The sequence below is a fragment of the Microtus pennsylvanicus genome, chromosome 8 (assembly GCF_037038515.1).
Source record: "Microtus pennsylvanicus isolate mMicPen1 chromosome 8, mMicPen1.hap1, whole genome shotgun sequence".
Classification (NCBI taxonomy): Eukaryota; Metazoa; Chordata; class Mammalia; order Rodentia; family Cricetidae; genus Microtus; species Microtus pennsylvanicus.
This window is the reverse complement of record NC_134586.1, coordinates 96,025,897-96,049,187: the sequence shown is the minus strand read 5'-3', so window position 1 is coordinate 96,049,187 and position 23,291 is coordinate 96,025,897. Positions and strand designations below refer to the sequence as shown.

The 23,291-nt window shown below is 37.1% G+C and overlaps 1 protein-coding gene across 1 annotated transcript in view; it reads right to left on the bottom strand.

The window, feature by feature from the left end:
* The window catches only part of Rock2 (Rho associated coiled-coil containing protein kinase 2), a 107,082-nt gene that overhangs the window by 8,788 nt on the left and 75,003 nt on the right, over positions 1–23,291 (bottom strand). Inside the window, exons 12-32 of the mRNA XM_075984048.1 lie at positions 22,530–22,609; positions 22,323–22,371; positions 20,967–21,102; positions 20,787–20,878; positions 20,332–20,578; positions 19,488–19,594; positions 16,580–16,739; positions 12,871–13,031; positions 12,388–12,572; positions 11,606–11,675; positions 10,119–10,222; positions 9,681–9,867; positions 7,323–7,416; positions 7,144–7,238; positions 5,493–5,672; positions 5,175–5,343; positions 3,392–3,462; positions 2,728–2,816; positions 2,148–2,226; positions 552–813; positions 252–465 (exon numbers count right to left, since the gene is read on the bottom strand). Coding sequence (XP_075840163.1) covers positions 252–465; positions 552–813; positions 2,148–2,226; positions 2,728–2,816; positions 3,392–3,462; positions 5,175–5,343; positions 5,493–5,672; positions 7,144–7,238; positions 7,323–7,416; positions 9,681–9,867; positions 10,119–10,222; positions 11,606–11,675; positions 12,388–12,572; positions 12,871–13,031; positions 16,580–16,739; positions 19,488–19,594; positions 20,332–20,578; positions 20,787–20,878; positions 20,967–21,102; positions 22,323–22,371; positions 22,530–22,609 — 2,831 coding nt within the window. The remainder of the gene's footprint in view (positions 1–251; positions 466–551; positions 814–2,147; positions 2,227–2,727; positions 2,817–3,391; positions 3,463–5,174; positions 5,344–5,492; positions 5,673–7,143; positions 7,239–7,322; positions 7,417–9,680; positions 9,868–10,118; positions 10,223–11,605; positions 11,676–12,387; positions 12,573–12,870; positions 13,032–16,579; positions 16,740–19,487; positions 19,595–20,331; positions 20,579–20,786; positions 20,879–20,966; positions 21,103–22,322; positions 22,372–22,529; positions 22,610–23,291) is intronic.

Here is a 23,291-nt window from a genome sequence, read left to right as displayed (position 1 = left end):
AAGTTTTTAGTTTGATATAAAAAGCAACTTTTTTTGTATATGTGTTTTTTTTCAGGACAAGGTATCTCTGTAGCTTTGGTGCCTGTCCTAGAGCTAGCTCTTGTAGACCAGGCTGGCCTCGAACTCACAGAGATCCATCTGCCTCTGCTTACTGGGTGCTGAGACTAAAGGCATGCGCCACCACCGCCTGGCTATAAAAAGCAACTTTTAAGAAAGCAGCTTCAATTTTTCTACCATATTTTACTTATTACCTTGGTTTGTTTGGAGCAAGCTGTCGACTGGGTCGCCGGATAGACTGGTTTTGTTGTATTTTCATTGAGGTCCTAGGAGATGATCGGGCAAAAGGGTCTGGAGCTGGAGGTTTCTTAGGTATCTTTTTCACCAACCGACTAACCCATTTCTGCTGTTCTTCTGTTGAATTTGCTAATAACAATAGATTCTTTGCCGATGATATGTCATAATAAACTACAAAAAGAATTATTTGAAATAAATTAATGTGTTTAAAATGACCCAAGCCCAAGTAACAGCACAGCAAGCACTTCCCAGCTCACCTTTGCAAGGTGCTATGATCTCCTCCTTCTTGTCCATGTGATCTTTGTGACATTTAATGTGACACCGACGGCACTCTAGAGCAGGAGGTGGTTTAAACATGTGCCACAGTGGCTTCATACAGGCCTCACAGTTAGTTGGGAAGTGATAAAGAGTAGGAATAAACTCATGTCCTTTATGGCAAATATAATTAGATTTTTCTCCCACAGGCTCCACTGGAAATTCTGGTTCCTTCTTACTTTCTCCTTCATTGGCATACAGAATCTATAAATACCAAGAGGACAGAAGTGACTGCTACACACTTTTAAAAGATTTATTTATTTTATTTTATTAATATTTTTCCTTCATGTTTGTATGTGCACCACATGCATGCCTGGTATTTCAGAGGTTAGAAGAGGGCATCAAATCCCCTAGAACTGGAACACAGATGGCTGTGAGCCACCACTCTGGTGCTGGAAACCAAATCCAAGTGTTTTTTTTGTTTTGTTTTGTTTTAACTTCTGAGGCGTCTCTCCAGGTCCTGCATTATGTTATTTTTATACAGAAACATTTCTGATAAACTACTCTTGCATCACACTAAAAAAAATTGATGTGTTTAAACAGGACCTCCTTATTTTTGCTTTAGTATCTGATAGCAAAACTATCAGGATAGGCTAACTAAAGGCAAATTTACACTTGAATAGGTGGGTTTCCCCTTTCACTCCTCTAGGAGTGACTCATTTAGGGCTAGAAGTATAGTTCAGTGGAAGGTCAAAACTCTGGGTTCAGTCTCCGGTGTCCCTCCTATCCAAACAATGAAAGTCCAATATGACACTACAATAATTGCTTACATTTCTTAAGAAAAAAGTGGGTGAAATATATGCATTTTCATTTTAAAAGATATTTGGAGAGTTAAGGGATAAAAGGGAGACGATATGCAAATAAATGCCCATAAAATAGCATAAGTACTCAAGAAAAGAAAAGGAAAAAAAAAGGACAACTCCCCTACAATGGATTGGGCACAGCGGTTTTGATAGAGCACTTTAATACTTTTTTAAAAAGGTGTGTGTGTGTGTGTGCATGCGCACACGCACAGGTGCACGCACACATGTGCCCACACAGCGCCTGTGGAGATCAGAAGGGAGCATTGGATCCTATGGAACTGGAGTAACAGGTGTTTGTGAACTATCTGGTGTGAACGTTGGACCTCTGATGGAGAAGTAAGAGCTCTTACCAAGCCATCTCTCCAGCCCTATGGTTTGAAGGCTTTTTAAACAGGAGCAGTAAAAGTGAAGCTTGCCTTCACTTTAAATAAACAGAAAAAGTGCTACTGCTTCCAAACTGAAATTTTTTAAATTTCCAGAGTTGACGATAAAACCAAAACAGGAGTAAGTTCATGCTCTAAAAAAAACCACCACCCATCTTGTGAAAGGGCCAACAAAGCCCAGAGGCATAACATAAACTAGCAAACAGCACCACCAGGAGAGAGCTGTCCTCAGACAGAAGCAGCACACTGTAAAGAGCCAAGATCTCAACTGGGGTGTGACACAAGGGAGAGTGTGAAGAAAGGGATCTAAAGCATCATGTCACATAAGAAAGAACACAAACACTATCTTTACCTGGAATATTCTTGGAATTTCTTTAGCATCTGCTCTGTATACATCTGTCTGGGTAACGGGTCGGACATGAAACAGCTTGCTATAAAAGGTTTTTAAATAAAGAAATAAGTAAAATGTTACACAAGGATTATATTACATTGGTCATTTTATGCCAGAAGTTAAAAATCAGCTATTTTATTGACTGATGTTAGATGCTCTTCGACAAGGTTGGTTTTTGTTGTTGATTTTTTTGAGACAGAGTCAGTCTCACTACCTCACTATGGCTGTCCTGGAACTCACTATTGTAAACCAGGCTGCCTTCAGAGATCCACTTGCATCTGCCTTTCACGTCAGGATTAAAGGCGTACATCTATTGTTTTATTGTTTAAATAATTTTTAAGATAAATTTTCAAGGAGAACTTTCTTTAAATAATAGTGTATTAAACCGTGAAATACAGGTGTCTTGCACAATAAACACCATCAACTTTCATTTCTACAAAGGAAATCAAAGGAAAATTGTTGCACTAGGAGAATGAAAGGTGTGCTGTGATTGTTGTGATGGACAAGGCTCTATTATTCAGACTTTACATAAGACACTTACTCTATATCTAGAACCATGTAAGGGTTAGACTGCTCTTTATCTTGTTCGCTGTCATAGAAGAGAATCTTCTTACTGCTTACAATCACATACTGTTAAAAATAGGAAAGAGAGAAACTTATCAAATTACTGTGCACTGTATTTTCTTTTACAAGAGATTCTGTATTTGTGATAAAGTCATATGCTATGCAAGTAAATAAAAAGCAGGAATGCTGGTTTAGAGAAGTTTTCCTTAAGGTAACAGGTTTATATTTGTAGAAGCTTTAAATAAGTAAATGAGGGGAAGAAACAAATGAAACTGAAATCGTACCTACTTTAAGATTTGGAATCTACACATAGACTCGCATCACCCTGATCAAACATGAACAGCCATGGTAACACAAGTATCAAGTATCAAGGGTCTTTCTATCACATCTGGAGGAGTTTCCCATGGGACACAAAAGCACCAGAAGAACAGACTTCTAATTATGACCTCAGAACCCATTTTAGAAATGACCCAGAGAGTAAGTCTTTTACACAGAAAACAAGTCACATCAACCCACACCAGAAAGCATAAGCAGGTTTTATGTGTCCGGACATGCAGGCATATCCACCCTACAACTCCAGAAGGGAAATGGCTATAGTTAAATCGGAAGCTAAAAGAACCACATTCAAAAGTACTGATTACCTTTTTAACCCATCCAAACTTTTTAGTGTTGTTCCGCACAGGCAATGACAACCATCCTTCTAATCTTGATTCTGTAAATAAACAATACATGAATATAAATACAATGATCCTCCCCGACAATGAAGAATTTAATAAAACTTTAATGTGGAATTCACAAGCCAATCAAGCCTGCCCTTTAGAATTCAGACCATAAAGTACCCAAACTACTATAATAAAGCATAATCAGTAGAAGCACATTCCACAACGCAAAACAAAATCAAGGTCACATCAGAAATAAATACTCCAAATTATAACATCAAATACTCCATTGATTAAATTCATGCACTGGCAAAATTCAGGAGAAAAGCATCACAAGAGCCACTGAGGTCTTTTTACTGCACATCTACACCAAGCAGTCCACTCTTCTTGTGGGGATGACTAGAGGTGCAAAGTGCACTGTTGAGTAGAAAGCTCTTTAAATGAGTATGTGTTCAGAAAATATGGAATTTTAGAACGACTATTCTAATTGTGTACAATACATAGCAAACCTGTTTAACAAGGAACAATATAACCAAAATTTCTAAGTTCTAAAATATCAAAATAAGTAAATCTTAAATCAACAAAAGAAAGTATCTTAAGTCCTGGGGCTCTTATTATAAATTTAGTATTTTTCAAGTGAAATTAGCAAGGGGGATGTCGTTCTAAGAGAATATTTTAATACTACAAGTTGCTACAGATTTTAACTGTTATGCTCCAACTGTACTAGATGCTCTACACAGCTCTCTATGTCCACAGCTCCCCACAACAGAACTCTAACCCACAGGCAGATGAGGAGACTGGAGCCTAGAGAGATCACTGAGAACTCTGGGAGTTCAGAAGATGCTCTTGGACTCTTCACTATTTCATCTGGGAGGCTTTTCAGGTAAGGACCAGGCCGAATTGTTCCCTGTGCACACTATGAGCATGTACATATTCAGTGAAAGCCTGACCGCAGTCTCTGAAGCAGTCATAGGATTTTGTTCTCTTCTGTACTGTCACTCTTGATACAGAACTACAGAAAAGTTGTCTGAAAACAGACAAAGCCATGCACTTTCAAGGATATACAACATTCTGTTTCTGGAAAGTTGGCTAAAAATCAAACAATCTAGCAAATACAATCACAAGCTATTTTAAAAATGCTTTAAAATCAAATTGCAGTTCATGCAGCAGATTTTTCACTCCATCTACACAGTATGTTGAGTGAGTGGATTGTTAGTTAATATCATAAAAAAATTTTCAAAAAGATAAAATTAAGTAGCTGGGAAAACTCCAAAGACAGAAAGATTTTTCAGGATGTCACCTGCACCATTAGGCTCCGATGAAATGGGTAAGTAAGGCAAAGAATCGTCTTCAGAGTCAGAATCAAGAAGCGTGTGAGAACTGGAGGGCTTAGTGGCAATATTGAGAGAAGTAGAGGAACGTTGGTAGGTGAAGGACATGGATTCCATAGTGTGTGACTGAGTGATATGAACTAAACGCCCACAAGTAAGAAGCAAGGCAGAGCAGAGAGAGAGAAAAAATGAAAGCTTAAAAGACAGACACACTACATCACATAAGAGCTAAACATCCAATCATTTACAATTTCATTACATGTCTATTTTTAACAAAACAAGTCCAAAATGTCATGTGAATCGCTACTCCAAAAAGGTTTTCCCTTAAAGAAATGATCAATATTTTTTCAAGAGCAAAGTCAGGTCATGGAACTTAAAAGCAATCAGATGACCTATATGTCAGGCAAATACAAGGGCTGACCAAGAATGTGTACCTGGAAATCCATCATCAGGCTCAACATCCCCTGGTCCGCTGCCTATACTGGAGCTGTCCATACCGATATGCAAGGCCTGCAGCTGTGAACGCAGCTGTTCAATGTCACTGTCTTTACTGTCCAGAGTCATCTGGAGTTCAATTCGAATCTGGCTTTCTTCAGCTATTTGCTGTAAGAAAATATATTAACAAATGAGATAAATATTATGAGTGTTGGCCATAGTTCAGTAATAACTGCTAATAGAAATGTTCTGCAACCACACAGAAAAGGAAATAATTCTGTTTTAAAGAAATGTTTTCAGTGTAAGCGTGTTCTTACAGCCTGCATTTCATTCAGTTCTTTCTGGTATTTGATCATCTGTTGTGTCAACTTTTCACGTTCAGACTTAAGCTCCATATGTAGTTTTCTGTTCTCTTTCTCTTTTCTTCGCACATCTGTGTCACTACCACGCTTGACAGGTTCTTTTCGATTCATGATCTCTGCCAACTTATTCACAGCCTTAAAAAAAATAAGCATTTAGTAAATAATTATGCTGATGTTTTCTCAGAAACTCACCAATTGCAAGCTACATGATCACCAGTAATTCCTCTCCTATACACAGGGCTATAAAGAAAACACTTTTAGCTTGTGGAAATGGCCCCAGTAGAATCTGTAACAAGTTCCACAGACTGAGGTGAAAACTTCAAAAGAAGGAGGCCTCCTGGAACTGGTCGTGGAACTCGTGGCTGGAGTGAAATATTAAGCCATAGTTCTCATGGCCATTTGTTTTATCTTCTTCTATTCTCTTTTCATATTTACAAGATGTTCCTGATAACCTACACTGAGACTTCAAGTAAGAAACCATCCCTTGAGATGGTTAGTAACCATAACCTTATCTCCGTATAACCAGTGCTTTACTTCATAAATTATTTTCAAAATTATAAAATAAGTCTAAAACTTTCCCATTAAAAATTTCATGACTGTACAAATGTCATCAAAAATGGGCCTAGGTATATAGTAGAGAAAGCCCTAAGCAAAAAGAATCAATAGTTTAAATTTACATCTTGAAGATTTACAAAGACCAGATACTAGTTGTTAAACAATAACTGGCCATAAAAATTTATCAACCTGTTCTTGGATATGTGCCATTAGCTTTGGAGGATTTTACGTTTTACTTTGCCAAATGACAATGATGTTATCTGTTCTATCCGTGATTGCTTCATTAAACACATCTTTTAAGAATTTCAGTATCTGTTTCACTATGTATAAAAATCCTTGTTTGAAAGCTGCAAAATACACTCGGATTCAAACTGCCTCTGTGTTTGATTCTATTTGTCATCGCCGAATCCTTAACCACCAAGCCCTCAAGGACCCTCGTCCCAGGGATCCCAGTACCCGACTGGGGTGGTCCATGGCATCCATCCTGTATTCTAAATATTTTTTTATTCTCATGACTTTTGAGAATGATAATTGAAAGTATTTGAAGGGTTGTGAGTGTCGCTTGGGTAGAATGCTTGCCTAGTGTATGCCAGGCCTTGGGTGTGTTCCTCACTAAATCACACGCTTGATATCATTTTCCACTAATCCAACTTTTATTACAAGAGAGATTTTAATGGGCAAATGTTCCTCCTCCTATCTGGAGGAAGTGAATTCTGCCTTGGCACTAAAAAGTACTTTGTCCAACAACAGAGAATAGTACTAGCACCCACATGTTTTCCTACAAATCCAACTGTGGGAGCTGGCAGAGAGGTGTCAATCATCACATGTGCCCTTTCAGACCACCTGACACTTTTCAGCCTATTAGCAAATAATAAAAAGCTGGGAGAATGTGGGACATATGAAGTTTCTTCTAACTTGACAAAAGTAAACCAGGAAATTATTTAAACACTGATATTACAATGAGCACAGTTTCTGCCCTCTAGAGCTAGAAGTGACAGGTGACAGGAATGAAAACAAAATTCAAAATTGCATTTGCATTCTGGTGACATACTTGAGTCTTGAGTGTTCTCTCAGTCAACAGCTGTTTCTCAAACTGAGCTTTAATAGCTGCTGCACTGATCTCTTCATCTTTCAACTTTGAGAGTTCTGAAAAAAGAAATATTAAAATTACACCAATAACTACAGCTACTAGGTATGTTCACAGTAAGCTCTCTTCCTGCTAATACATACGCTCTTGAGTGTCTTTCAGCTTGTTGTTTAGTTCTTCTTTCTCGTTTGCAAGATTTGCAACATCACTAGTTAGTGTCCTATTTGTTTCTTCGAGCTAAGAAACACAAGTGGGGGGAAAACCAACGTATTAATTTACAAAATTTTAGTTGTCAAACAGTAATCCAAATTGAGACCCCTAGAACACCTCTCACCTCTCCTTGTGTTACCACACTAGACTTTCCCTGGATAAAACTGTTGCTCCCTCAAAACTTCTTACATATTCCAAAAAACCAAAAATCTGCCCTTTTGCCACAAATCCTTAGCAGTTTTTTTTTTTAAAAATGAGAAAATCACTTAATAAATCAAGAAAAGGAGAAAAAGGACTTGTGTTCCAATCATGAAGAGTAAGCTTAAAAACTGCAGTGTTTCTTTCAAAATGTTATTTAAAATTTTAAAAAATGAGTTTTTACCGAAGCTGACACCCTTTTTCTATATTCCAATCAGATTGTATTTCTATCTTTCCTTCCTTAAGTTTTATTATAGTTTATATGCTCAACTTTCCCACCAAATACTGCACATTTTCATTATAAACACAAGAAATAATATGTGGTGGCGCACAACTTTAATTCCAGCACTCAGGAGGCAGAGTCAGGTGGATCTCTGTGAGTGTGAGGCCAGCCTGGTCTACAAGAGCTAGTTCCAGGACAGCCAGGACTATTAAAGAAAGAAACCCTATATCAAAAATCAAATCAAATAAAATAAATAATGACTCACTTAATAAAGAATTAAATTTGCCACGGTAGGGTATACCCTTAACCTTAAAACTCAGTAAAAAATGCAGGAGGGTGTCTATAAATTCAAGGCCAGTGTGGTCTACAGAGTGAGACCCAGGCAGCCAAGGATAGTGAGAATTAAGATGTGGGAATGCCAGATAATGTTTCTAAACCCAGGAGGAGGGGGAGGCAGGACAAAGATTGTGAATTCTGGGTCATTCTGAGATCAAAATAAAGAACAACAAATTGTATTACCCTGCATATATATAAAATTCATTTAGCTCCAACTTCTGTTTACTTCCACTTTCTACCATACTTAATGTACCTATTTTGGTTCTGTTTGCTAAGACACAGTTGTATGTATTCTAGGCTAGCCTCCACCTTGCTGTGTAAACAAGGGTGTTCTTCAACTTCTGACCCTCTTGTCTTCACTTCCCAAATGTTGGAATTACAGCCATGTACTACCACATCTGTTATTTTTAATTTTAATTTAATGCATATAAGTGTTGACCTGAATGTATGTCTCTGTAGCATGTGTGTGCAGTGCCCTCAGAGACCAGAAAGGGGCGTCAAAAACCCTGTAACTACAGAGTTGCTACAAGACAAGTATGAGCTGTCATGTGGGTGATGGGAATCAAACCCAGGTCCTCTGGAAGAGTAGCCAGTGCTCTTAGGCACTGAGTCATCTCTCCAGGCTCTACGCCTATTTAGCGATTGAGATGCAAGGGTTTGTTGTTATAAGCATCTCTGTGTCTCTAAGCACTGTGCTAGTTTCTTTAGCATAGTTATCTTAGTGTGAACTTTCTTTGGGTGGTACCATACACTTAAAATTTACCACAAATGGTCATACTATTAACAAAATTACAGATATTATATTGACTTTAACTCTCCATTTATTGTAATGAAAAATGTCATTTTCCAGACACTTGAAGCTGACAGCTTATTTTCAGTCACATAATGGGTATTTCAAATCTATGGCATTCATCTGACCTTTTGCTGGAGAACAGCATCTACTGATGTATTTGCGCTATCTCTTTTGGCCAATTTTCTTCTAAATTGTTTCATCTCGCTTAATGAATTATAGGAATTATGTATATATTCTAAAAATTAATGCTGTTTAATATATTCCAGTATCTTTTCTTTTTTAGGCTATCTTGTGTCACATAGACATTTTAGGTTCTAAAAGCTTAAACTTTCTATTTTTCACATCTGGTCCTTAAGCTAGGTACAATTTACTTAGTCAGATTGACCATTATTCCTTTCACATAAAACCCCATTATTCCAAACCCACTTCCCGACTGAGTGTTTTCGCACTGGCTTTATTACTATCTGCACAAACACAAGGTTTTGTGCACGCACCTCCCTCTAGCCGACTGTTCACTCCCCTTACTGTGGTAATCAGTAGCTCTGCATGACTGACAGCACAAGACCAACTGCTTTCTGTTTTAGTTTTCTCTGAAATGTTTCTTTAGTTAGACTCTGTTACCATTTGCTAACAGATACAGATAATTTTTAATTTACATCTGACACAGCTCCTAGATGTTTCTGAGATTTTTATGACACAATAATTTAATTACAAACCCAAAGCACCAAGAATTTCACGTACAGATGCAATTGTGGCATCCTTTTCAGTAAGTTCTTGCTTGTGTCTAGCCATCATCTCTTTTATCTCCAGCTCTTTCATGATTTTCTCTTTTTCCAAATCAGAATATTGTTCCTCAGCAATGGAACGAGCCAGCTGCTCAGAGTCTGCTTTGGTCAGGGTGATCTCCAGCTGGGCAGCCAAAGAGTCTCTGTATTTCAGAGATAGACCATAAAAAATATAAGCATATGGTAATGGGATTGAACCCAAGGCCTCGTATATTCTAAACACACAGTCTTCCCAAGCTAAGTCCCAGATCCCTTGGAGATGGCATTTTAATGACCATTTTTCATTATGAATCAAAAGTCTTTCTCTACTTGATTCTTTATCACTTTTTTTTTTAACTTGGTAAAAAGGAGGCTGAGAACAGGACATGTACCGATGGACAAGGCCCGCCCTTACCTTTCATCCTGTAAGTCCTGCTTCTTCTGCTGTAACTCTTTACACAGCTTAGTCTTCTCTTCACTTTCTTCCTTAAGTTCTCTAACTTGTGTTTTATAAAGGGTCTAAACAGCAAAACAGAAATGTGTCCATTATCACCAAGAATATGACTTATATCCAAAGCCTAGCCAGGCAAAAATCTCAATATACACACATATTTTCTTAATGTTGAGTAATTTGGGGCTCCTGAGATATTAATAATTTTCTGAGTTTTCCCATTTTCTAGTCACCAATTAAGCAAATATTTGGCTATCTGCCAAAGTACACTGTAGATAGAATATCCTACATCTAGTTCCTACTCAACCCCTACAACAGCCAGTTAATAATATATATGATTTTCAACCGAATATTACAGCAAAAAATTCCAGTTAAATGTACAGGCTGGTAGTATAAAAGAAGAGGTGGCGAAAAACATTGCTGGTTAATTTTGTTTGTTTTATGTTTGATTTAAGGTGACAGATCAATGGAACTACTCCATGAAAACACTTCACATTGCTGGACGGTGGTAGTGCACACCTTTAAGTCTGACACTCAAGAGGCAGAGGCAGGTCAATGAATTACTGATCTACAGAATGAGTTTCAGGACAGCCGGGCCTACAGAGAAACCCTGTCTTGGAAGCTATTAAAAGAGGAAGGGAGGGTAGGAGGGAGGGGAAATACTTCCTATTTTTAAAGTGCTCTCAAAAAAAAACCCCATAAATATCAAAATGACAATTTTATTCCTTTCCTTACAAAAGCACAATTTCCAAAATTTGATGCTTTTAACCAGTTTCACAGGCTGGTAATAGTTTATGCTTAGGATTATGTTCTAGCAACAATACCTCATTTGTTGTTTTGAGACAATGTCTCCCCTTCTGTTGCCCAGATTCGCTTCAATTTTGAGGGTTCAAGAGTTCTTCCCACCTCAGACTGCCTAGCAGCTGCAACTATAAGCACATACTACCAAGCCAGTCTGATAAAGGATTCCTGTTAGAGAATCTATAGTCTTTTGTCCAGCACTTTTTCTTTTTTATGGTACTGGGTACTGAACTCAGACCTCTTTCCATGCTCCCATGTTAGGCAAGCATTTCACCAATGAGTTATATCCCCAATCCCGGTTTGCTTTTTATGAGTCATGTAAGAGTCCACCAAATACTTATGGTGTGATGGTAAACCACTGTAATTCCAGCACTCAGAAGGTAGACAGTTTGCAAATTGGAGACCAGCATGGGCTATACAGCAGGTATGTTGAAAAAAAAAAAAGAAAAAAAGAAAGCCTAAAACCAAAGCAAGCAGGGGCAAACAAACAAAAGCTGTGCATCCTACCCTCTTCTGAACTCCCAGGGTACCATGCATGCACGTGGTACACATACATGCCTACACCCAAAATACAAATACACAGAAAGTGAAACAAGTATTTGTTTCAATTAAAAGACAATCATTCTCTGGTTCTGTAGGAAGTGCCTTACTGAGAAATACTGTTCCGCTTCAAGCTGGTCTTGCAATTCCTTCATCTGCCCGTCTGCATCCTGCCGCTCTCTGTGAACATGGAAAGTCCAAGTCTTTAGTAAAGTACGATATACACATTCAAACTCACTCTGCAAAGAATCCCTGCAATCAAGTAATTTTCATGCCACACTAACTTCACCACTGCCTTCCAAACTCTCATCCCTGCAGGCCTGGTAGCGGAGCCTGTAATCCCAGCAACTGGGAGGCCAAGGCAGGAGGGATTGTGAGTTCAAAGCCAGCCTGGAGAATTTTATGAGACCATGTATCAAAAAAACAAAACAAAACAAAAATCCAAACAACTGAAAGCCATATGTGGTGACTTATATGTGTAATCCTTGCACTCCGGAGGCTGGGAAAAAAGATGCCTGGGAGGATGTAGCCGGACAGGGCAAGGCAGTGAAGCTATAAAAACAGTTACAACAACAAAACACCAAAAACAACAGACACACACACAAAGAAAACTAATCCTTCAGCACTGTGCACAGGCTTTTCCTGAGGCTATGTCACATCATATGTCATTAATTCAATAGCTAATACAGTGTGTGCCTGTATTTTCAGTTTATTTTACTTCCACATTGCTATATAAATTGGCTCTGAAATTTCAATCTGTTTCGCACTCCCAAGTGTTGGGATTATAGGAATTATCACCAAACCTGGCTTTCATTTTAAATAAATACAATTATACAAACACACAAAACCTCTCAGAAGCCATCAATCTAACTATCTGAACCAGTTAACTTACTTTCGAAGTTCAGCATTTTGCTTTTCCAAGTTCATTTTCATTTCCATGAGATGATTATTTTCTTGCTTTATCTGCTTTTCTGACATTTTCAGGGTGTTAACTTGCTGAGTCTGCATCTTCAGGTCATTTTGCATAAGGCAACGCTTTTGAGTTTCCTGCTCTATCTTTAATGTCAAATTTCTAACCTAAAATGTAAATTGTATACTTAGTATTTAAGTAAATTATTTTGATTTTTCTCAAGAACAATAATTTCTTAATCATATCACATTAAAATAGATATTTCAAATATTTTTAAATATAATCTTTAAGTTTTAAGTAACTTAAAATTATTCAATTATGACTGATTTACTCTATCATTAAACCCAACAGACTCCATAGAAAATTACAAGAAAAAAATTAAAAATTAAATAATGCAGTCACCATTAAATGTATCCAATAAAACTAGCTTCTTATTGGTTCATACTTAGTGTAATGCACACTTACATCTTCATTTAGCACATCTTTCTGCTTCAGCAGCTCGTTTAATTTCTGCTGGGACTGTTTGAGGTCACAGTCCAATATAGAGCATCTTTTCTCGGCTTCCAGGAGTAGGTTTTCCACTTTCTGCTTTAAAGACCTTTCTTCCAATAGCTTCTTCTCCATTTCTATTACAATGAAAGTAGACACAACTATGAGTCTGAAATGTAAGTATTTTAATTAAGAGCAAGTGGTACTGTCCTATATAATTATTTGTTTCTAACTGAACATTTTTAGCACTTCAAATATACTTGAGATATAAATTTTAGGCTAGAAAATTGGGAGGTTTTTTTTGCAATATAAAATTATCATACTACTTGTAATACTACATCTATTCTAATGAAAAAAAGATAATCCTGTCTTTGTGTAAAAGACAGTGGCATCTTTCAAAACAAACAAACAAACAAAAACAGTTTGACTCTTCCTACTGGAAAGCATTCCAGGTAGATTCCATCTCTTCTCTTTCCATATATTATTACACAGGTGTTTAAAATTATGTTTGGGGAGATAGACTCAGAAACCCAACTTTCTGATCTTAAATCTTGGCTCTGACACTTACTAATTATTTAAGTAAATGAACTTCTTTCATTTACTTCTTTTGCCTTAAATTTCCTTTTTTAAAAAATATTTATTTATTTATTTATTTATTTATTTATTTATTTATTTATTTATTTATTATGTATACAATAGTCTGTCTGTGTGTATGCCTACAGGCCAGAAGAGGGCACCATCCCTCATTACAGATGGTTGTGAGTCACCATGTGGTTGCTGGGAACTGTACTCAGGACCTTTGGAAGAGCAGGCAATGCTGCTCTTAACCTCTGAGCCATCTCTCCAGCCCCCTGGCCTTAAATTTCTTCCATCTAGGAGGGTAATGGTATTTAACCTCCAGCATATGGGAAAAAAGTGTTGAAGCTGATACATATATAGGACTTAAAATACTGCCAGACATATGGTAGGCACTAGGTAAGTGCTGAATAACACTTAACAGGGTTTTTTTTTTTTTAAAGAATTAATAAAATGTTAGGAGAAAATGTAGTAAATTTACAAAGTATTAGCTTACTTAGTAAGTAATCTTTGCTTTTTTAAGTTATATTCTCCTTCATTTTTAAAAAATGACTTGCAATAAACCTATTATCAGAAAAATAATCTTTTAAAAGCATTTTTTTCATCTTAAGGTGATCAACAAAGTGTACCCCTAACCAAGTAAGTTCAATTCTAAAGGTAAATTTTAGTTAATCTTTTGATTAGTATTTCAGTTCATACCCAAGTAGGAGTCCTCTGCCCTCTCACACCGAATGTTTAACATACAACTATTATTTACAGTTGCATTAGGTAAGAATGTAATCCATTAATTTTCAGGCCTTTTTAAAAAAGGGTTCACTTATGTATAAAGGCTTAAAGCTGATGTTGGGTATCTTCCTCATCTGCTCCCCACTGTATACTGTGGCAGGGCCTCTGAGTGGCTGAATGTGGAGCTCACTAATTCTGGTTTGTCTAGCTAGTGAGCTTGCCCCAGGAATTCCCCTTCTTTGTCTTCTGGGTGCTGGGATTGCTGGTGGCTGCCATGCTTGCCTGCATTTGATATCACCATCTCCATGGCCAGAACTGAAAATATTAAATGAAGGGTCTTTAAAAGTGTGCACAGATAAATGAAACATTCTCTACATGCTAGTAAGTATATAGTATTTTTTAAAAATATTTTTTATGGTTTATTTAACTTTATTTTATGTGCATTGGTGTGAAGGTGTCAGATCCCCTGCAACTGGATCTTCAGATAGTTGTGAACTGCCATGTGGGTGCTGGGAATTGAACCCGGATCCTCTGGAAGAGCAGTCAGTGCTCTTAACCACTGAGCCATCTCTCCAGCCCCTAGATAGTATTTCTAATTATTGTACATGCACTTGACTTTCACAACTTAATAATACCATCATTATCCCTTTACAGGGAACTAGACAAGTTCATATTGGCAATAATTACTTGTTCAAGACATGTTCTTAGTCTATGGAGGTGATAACATGTAGTAGAAAGAGCAAGATTTTTAGATTCAGGCTTGAAAGACATCTATAATATTTAAGTGATGGAGGCCTGTGCATAAAAATGTAAGGAAGTCATCACATATCATGTATTAGTGTTCCAAGGAACCACTGGAAACAAAAGTTATATTGAACTGTTTTATTTTTGTCAATTTAAAAAATAATCAAAAAAGAAATGCAATTACTTACTCAAAAAAATAAATAAATAAATATTCATTTAAAAAATCATATATTGGTGTAGAGAATAGAAAGAAGCACAAGAAAACTTACTGAGTTGGTAGACATATTCTACATCTTGCTTTTGGTGGTAGCTACATGAGTGTAACACAAACATCAAAACTATTTACACTTTATTGCATATAAATTAAACCTCAAAAGCAACTTAATTCTCTTCTACGCCATACACAAGGAAATTAACTTAATTAACTTAAATCCATTAACTTAATCTCTTCAGATTAGACCTTCCTAAGTAAAGCACCTGTCTCATTTCTCTCTCTCTTTTTTGTTAGTCAGGATCTCACTGTGTAGCCCAGTGTAGCTGTATAGCTGAGACCCCATCTGCTTCTGCCTTCTGAGTGCTGGGATTAAAGGAGTGCACCATTGTTCACGACTTGTTTGAATTAGTGCTTTAATCTAAGTTGGTTGTAATAAAATCTAAATCTTAATTATATTTAAAGAGTGAAAGGCTACTTCTAAGCTATTCGTATCTTAGTAAGAAGTGAAACTTCTGATCCAGAGTTTTAAGACTTGGACAAAAATATTTTCAAATATTGATTATTTGTGAAATTTCAAATCTATTAATAAAGTTAGAAAACAAACAATTCTAAGACAAGGCTAAGGCAAAAAGATTGGTTTGTGGAAGTTAACATTGGGATCTATTAGTATGACATGGCTTTAATAAAATCTGACTGGCACCTTTAGTACGTCGGAGTCCAAAACACTCAGTGAACTGAATAAACTAGCTCAGTGGTTCTCAATTATGACCCCTGAGGATCAAATAACCCTTCCACAAGGGTTGCCTAAGACCATTGGAAAACACAGATATTTTACACACTATGACTCATAACAGTAGCAAAATTATAGTTATTAAGTAGTAACAAAATTAATGTTATGGTTGTGGTCACCACAACATGAGGAACTGTATTAAAGGGTCACAGCATAAGAAGGTTGAGAACCACTGTTCTAGATGGACTAGCTATTATGTAAATTTTGATCTTATATAACTATTAATGCTTTTGTACCACAGCTAGAGAAATGTCAAACTACAGTAAACTTATGTCAAAGAACATATTCCCCAAATAAGTATAGAACATCACATTATACACCTTATGGCATCAATGTCACTGAAACATCATTTTCTTTCAGATTTAAAAATATGGTAGAATGATTCTGTATTTGGGCTTTAGTTTCTTAGAAACTGTTGCAATGATACAAAGGTTTAAAAAAAGGAAGTATATAAAGTTTCCCTGATAATTTCTTTCCTTTCAGCTCCCAATACTTGGCAATATAAACAAATACCATATTTTGTAAAAGTGAAGACTGATTCTAAAATGGGAACACACCTCACAGTGCATACTCTAAAATGGGAACACACCTCACAGTGCATACTCTAAAATGGGAACACACCTCACAGTGCATACCTTTCATGGCTTCTGATTTAGCTTCTTCAATGGATTCATAGATCTTGTTTTTATCCGCCAGTCGTGCTTTTGTGGTCTTGTGCTCAGCTTCTTCTTGCTCTAAACTCTGCTGTATCACTTTCAGTTGGTATGTCATATCTATTTCCATGTTGCTCTTTTCCTAAGAAACATTGTTCATGGTGATTATTAACAGAATTTCAAAGACTTTTAAAATTCTTTTAAACAGTCTAAGAATGTTCAGCATCTTCCTTGCCTTCTCTGTCTGAGTATCCTGTGACATAACAGCTGGCCTCTGCCACCATCTGAGATACAAACTGAGCGTCTAATTTCAACGATCTGACAAGATTGCTTTTCTCACCATACAATACTTCTTGGGCTCTCCTCTTCTGATTCTAACCTGCAACCCTGATACTACCCACCGATGCTGTTGACAGTGGACACCCTGGCTCTCCCTAACCAGGTCTCACCTTCCTGCCACTCTCAAGGTTCCCCAACTGCTTCTCAGATGCTAGTTTTACTTTTTTTCTAATTAGCTATTTTACTTTAAGCATATGTGTATTTTGCTTCTATATATGTGTGTTTACCACATGTGTCTGGTACCCATGTAAGTCAGAAGGAGGGGACAGATCCCCGAAACTGGAATTACAGATGGTTATGAGCCACCTTCTGAGTGCTGGGAACCAAACCTGGATCCTCTTAACTGTAGAACCATCTCTCCAGTTGTAGGACTCTGGTATTCTTTACACACAAGGTCTCTCTTCCTAAAGCATTATTTTTTGAACTTTAGAAATGTATAATAATAGCCATGTGTAGTGGCTAGAACGTTAATCCCAGCACTCAGCAGGGAGAGGCAGGCAGATCACTATGAGTTCAAGACCTGCCTGGTCTACAGAGTTCCAGAACAGCCAGGGCTACCCTGAGAAACCCTATCTTTAAACACCACCCCACCAACCACCAAAAGAGTATTGCTTGCAATCTAGCTACATTAAACAACAACAAATCTCATGATGTTCTACTACCCAAATAGTAGGTCTTTTTCTGTAATGCTGGGGATTGAACTCAGGATTTTGGACATGCCAAGTAAGCACTCTACCACTGAGCTACATGCTCAACCAGACATGTTCTAAGTTTGAAAGACCTGGATAATAGAAGTCAGTCTATTTTCAATATATGCCCCAGGATTTGTAACACAGAGTATACACAGTCAGCAAAACCTGAAGTATTTATTATCTCACCCTTAAAGTATTAGTTTCATGACTCACTCCAGAAATACTGACAAAACAAGCAAATCATACCATTACTGTTCCCTACCCTCAGCTTTGCTCAAGCGGCTACCCTCCAGCTAGAGTCTGCCTCTTTACCTGCCCAGCTCTCTGACATACCAGGTGAGGGATCACTTTCTACACCTGAAAGGCATACTGTGTACAAACAGCTAGTATTTTGTTTGCATATAAAACATTAGAATCACCTAGGCCAGTGGTTCTCAACCTTTCTAATGCTGAAACCCTTTTAATACAGTTCCTCATGCTGTGATGACCCCCAATCATAAAATTATTTTCATTGCTACTTTGTAACTGAAATTTTGCTGCTGTTATGAATCATAATGTAAATATCTGTATTTCTGATGGACTTAGATATGTGAAAGTGTTGTTCTACCTCCCAAATGGGTTGCAATCTACAGACTGAGAACCGCTGACCTAGGGGCTTAATTACTTTTATTATTTGAGCCTGGGATTCACCAGGTAGTCCCCAGCAGCTAGCCTTGAACTCACAGAGATCGACCTGCCTCTGTCTCCCCAGTGTTGGGATCAAAGGTTTGTATCACCATGACCAACTTATTATCACTTTTAAAATTATCTATCAGACTGTTATTATTTAAAGCAACACTGCATCCTAATATTTCTACTCTAGAAAACATTAAATATTCAGATCAATGAATAAACAAATGAAAATAAAATATTAACTAGAAATAATCCCTGGCTCCACAGAATTTTTTAAAAAAAAAAAGCCTCTGAATGTCACAAGTCATATATTTCCCCTGAGGATTTTCAAAATAAGGTTTCTCTGTTTAACAGTTCTGAAACTCACTGTTAGTCAGGGCGCTCTTGAACACACAGAGATCCACCTGCCTCTATCCCCCAAGAGCCGGGATTAGGTGTGTGCCATCACTGCCTAGTATAAGTCACATTTTAATTTTGTATTATTATTGTAATATTAAGATATCCCAGTCAAAACTTCAATTTTCTTACACTGTATGAAAATCTCAAAGAACAAAATACTTATCTTAGAAAGTCTGAATTTCTAGGGCTAGAGACAAGGTTCAGGGTTTAAGAGCACTGGTTGCTCTTCCAGAGGTTCTGAGCTCAATTCCTAGCAATCACATAGTGGCACACAACCATCTATAGAGATCTGATGCTCTCTTCTGGCATGTAGGCATACATGCAGAGCACTCGTACATGAAATATAAAAAAAATAAAAATTTTTGAAGAAAGTTTGAATTTCCCCTGGGTCCATTAAAAAAGCACTGAGTCCCTTTGTACATATAATTCAGCATACCAAAGACTGCCTATATGGTATTAAAATTATAACTCTTATTTACATAGTTCAAATAGAAAAGTCTATGTATAGATGAAAACAGTCTAGCTAATTAGTCCCTTATTTTGGTAACTTTTCTTTTTTATATATATACAATATTCTGCCTGTATGTATGCCTGTGGGCCAGAAGAGGGCACCAGACCTCATAGATGGTTGTGAGCCACCATGTGGTTGCTGGGAATTGAACTCAGGGCCTCTGGAAGAGCAGCCAGTGCTCTTATCCTCTGAGCCATCTCTCCAGCCCTAGTAACTTTTTTTATCTGAAATTGCATTGTCCTATTCTCACACACAAAGTGCGATGTGCTGTGGTTACCTTCTCTAGGTCAGAAAGCTTCTCCTGCAGCTGTCTCTTCTCCAGCTCTACTTTTGCTAGCAAGGCTTTGCCAGTCTTCAGATCTTCTTCCAGCCCAGATATTCTACCTAAAAATTCAAACAATTTTTAAAGTAACATACTCAGCATGCATTCAAATAAGAATTATCTACCTCATATTTTGGAGTTGTTACTTGTGAGCAAGTGTTTTATAACCTATCAGAACAGTACTTTAAAAGCTAATTTAGCTAAAACTCAACTGACCATCCAAATTTAAAAAATACTATTTGAAAGTACATCTTTTACTCACAAAATTTTAATCAATATATTTTTAATGTTCTAATTTAATTTTGCAATTTTTATTTTAATTATGTGTCTGTGTTTGTGTCTGAGGATGGATTTGTGCATGTGAGTTTCATGTCCAAAGAGGACAGAAGAAGGAGCTGGAATCTCTGAAGTTGGAGTTACAGGTAGTTGTGAGCCTCCCAGCAGAAGTGCTAAGAACTGAACTTAGCAATCAATAACTGCTTTTAAACAGCTAAGCTGTCTCTCTAGCCCCAGGCTCTAACTCTACTAACAGAAAACTACATTAAAAAAAAAAAAAACAAGCCAGGAGCGGTGGCCCACACCTTTAACCCCAAGTAGAGGCAGGCAGACAGATCTCTGAGTTTAAGGCCAGCAGAGCAAGTTCAAGGATACCTGGGTTTACACAGAGAAACCCTGCCTTGGAAAACAAAAAACAAGACAAACAACAAACCCAGGTTACTGCAACACAGTATTCATTTAAAATTATTTCAAAATCATGAATTATCAAAAAATCAAATCAAATGCAACCACTGCTTTATACCTTGTAAATCATGAATTATCTCTGATCCATGGGTCCGGTCCCTCCTTTCAGATTCTAGAGCTGATTGAAGATTGATAAATTCCTTTTCAAGCTTTAACTTGGCAGTCTCAAGTAGGCAGTTTTTATCTTGTAGATCTCTATTGTTAGACTCCAGCTGCTGAATCTGTTTGGAGCTTTCTGCCTGGGTTTTTCTTAACCGTGCTGCAGTATCGGACTCTGTTCGTAGCAGAGCATTAGCTTCATCCAGCTGTTAAGCAGTTCAAAAGCAAGCAGATTACCATAGATGTAACATAATAAATAGCATAGAACATCAATTTATCAATTTGTTACCAAACTACTTAAATAAAAATTCCAAGTATCATCCCATTAAGTGTTAGAGCTAAGGGCTTAGCAACATTGCAATCAGCATTAACAGGCGTGGATAAACTCAGCACTTTACACATAGACTAACCTACCTGTTTCTGGAGTTGATTGACTTTCTCAGTGGATATCTGAGAGCTCTGGTTCCTTTTCTTCAAATCTTCAAGTTGATCTTTTAAGCTGTTAACTATGAACAAAGCATTTTAGCAGCAAGCTTCAATACAACAAATACACATAATATTTTTCTTAAACATTTATTATTTTATATCACGAACCATCATTTTCCAAATTCCGTTTCTTGTCAGCTTCATGATCAGCTTTCCGTTGATATTCTGCATTTTTATGCTGAAGAAGGGCCTTTTCTCTTTCCAACTGTCTCAGTGCTGACTCTACATTTTTCCTAAAGGTAATCTGAAACGATTAACATTATTATCAAAAGGAAACAGGCAGAGAAAACAGATCAAAACCCATCGGTGATCTCAAAAACATAAAAAGATACTTAAAAGGCTATCACTGTTTTGTTAAAATTATACATGTTTGCAAAATAGCATACTACAATGAAATAATCAGACCCTTGTACTGGTTGGGTTTGTGTGTTAACTTGACACAAGCAAGAGTCATCAGAAAGAAAGGAGCCTTAATTGAAAAAATGCCTTCCTGAGATCCAGCTGTAAGGTATTTTCTCATTTAGTGATCACCGAGGGAGGACCAGTCCATGATGGATGGTACCATCCCTGGGCAGGTGGTCCTGGCTTCTATAAGCGTGTAGGCTGAGAGGGCCAAGGGAAGTAAGCCAGTAAGGAGCACCTCCTACAGGGATTCTGCTCTGTTTGAGCTCCTGTCCTGACTTCCTTTAGGGATGCTCTGTAGCAATGCTAAAGTGTGAGCCAAATAAACCCTTTCCTCCCCAACTTGCTTTTTGGTTGCGGTGTTTTTGTCACAGGAATAGAAACCGTAACTAAGACAACCCTTAATACTTAATACTGTTAATATTATACTATTAACAGTCATGCTCTCTGAAACTTTCTTTTTTCTTTTTCTTTCTTTCTTTTTTTTTTTTTTGGTTTTTTGAGACAGGGTTTCTCTTGTGGTTTTGGAGCCTGTCCTGGAACTAGCTCTTGTAGACCAGGCTGGTCTCGAACTCACAGAGATCTGCCTGTCTCTGCCTCCCGAGTGCTGGGATTAAAGGCGTGCGCCACCACCGCCCGGCTTCTCTGAAACTTTCTATCACTAATGAACCATCACTATTTAATCTAACAGACCTAAAATATTATTAATATCAAAACTTTAAAAAAAATTACTTCCTGTTTTTAAAACAACCAGCCATTTTAGTAATCATATAAAAGCAAGTTTTTAAAAATTTTAAAGTTAGTATGCAAAGTAATAGCTTCATTATGGCATTTACATACCTATAGATATTCAAACTTTTAAGGGAAAAAAAACATGAACTACCTACATTAAATTAACTCAAACTGGCATAGCAAGTCACCCTGCAGTGATCTTCATCTTGTTCATTTATGACAAGTAGGTTTTACTGATATGGACGGCAAGGCCTCTGAAAACTCTGTAGCTAAGTGGGTATCAAAGATTTTTAGTGCCAAAAATGTTAATAAAGTACAGGAGATTTTTACCTCTTCTTCTAGCTCCTTTGCCGTTTTCTCTAGGCGAGTATTAATAGATCTAAAGAATTTTAGAAAGAAGCAGTAAATAAAATAATTCTAGTTTATGGTAAAAATACAGCTTATTAATTGAGAAAGCATCTGTATAATTAATTTGTGCTTTTCACTTTCAGTGCTGTATTTAAACTTCAATTTTAAAATGCACTGCCTGGCACATACTTGCACTTCTGTTCCAGCTCCTCCTTGGCTTGCAACTCACTGCTAAGGTGTTCTTCTAGTGCATACAATTTTTTCTGAATCTGTCAAAAATATAAAATATAATAAATTATAAGCTTTGATCACAGAGATGAGCAGCTTAAAGAAAACAGCGATCCCTACTAGCCTTCCCACTTACTGACCTCTCTGTAAGAGCACAGGATTGGTACTGCTAGTGTGACTGGCTTAGAGGGAAAGCACCCTCACCTCCCACTTTCTCCCTCACAGTACACATGCAGGTATGAACATATTTACAGGAATAAACTCTTTTGTGATTTACTACACAGTGACAGGAACAATACTATGAAGAATTAAGGATTTAATGCATCTTGAGTAAATGAGAGCTAATCCTATATCAAATCCTCTTAGTTTACATTAGCTATTTTAAGACAAGTTAAAATGATAAAAACTACTAAAGAACACATTTGAAATATCCCTTTAAAAATATTTACTATTACTTTTTACATGTATATGTGAATATGTTTATGTGTGTGCCTGCATGAATTTAAGTGCACCACATCTGTAAAGGAGCTCTTGGAGGCCAGAAGATGGCATTGGATCCCTTCCAACTGAAGCCACCATGTGGGTGCTGGGAATTTAACACAGGTCCTCTACATGAGCAATAAACACTCGTAACTACTGAGCCATCTTCCAGCTCCGAAGAGCCTTTTCTTTGTTTTTTGAGACAGGATCTCACATCTCAGGCAAGCTCTGAGTAGCTTGGAA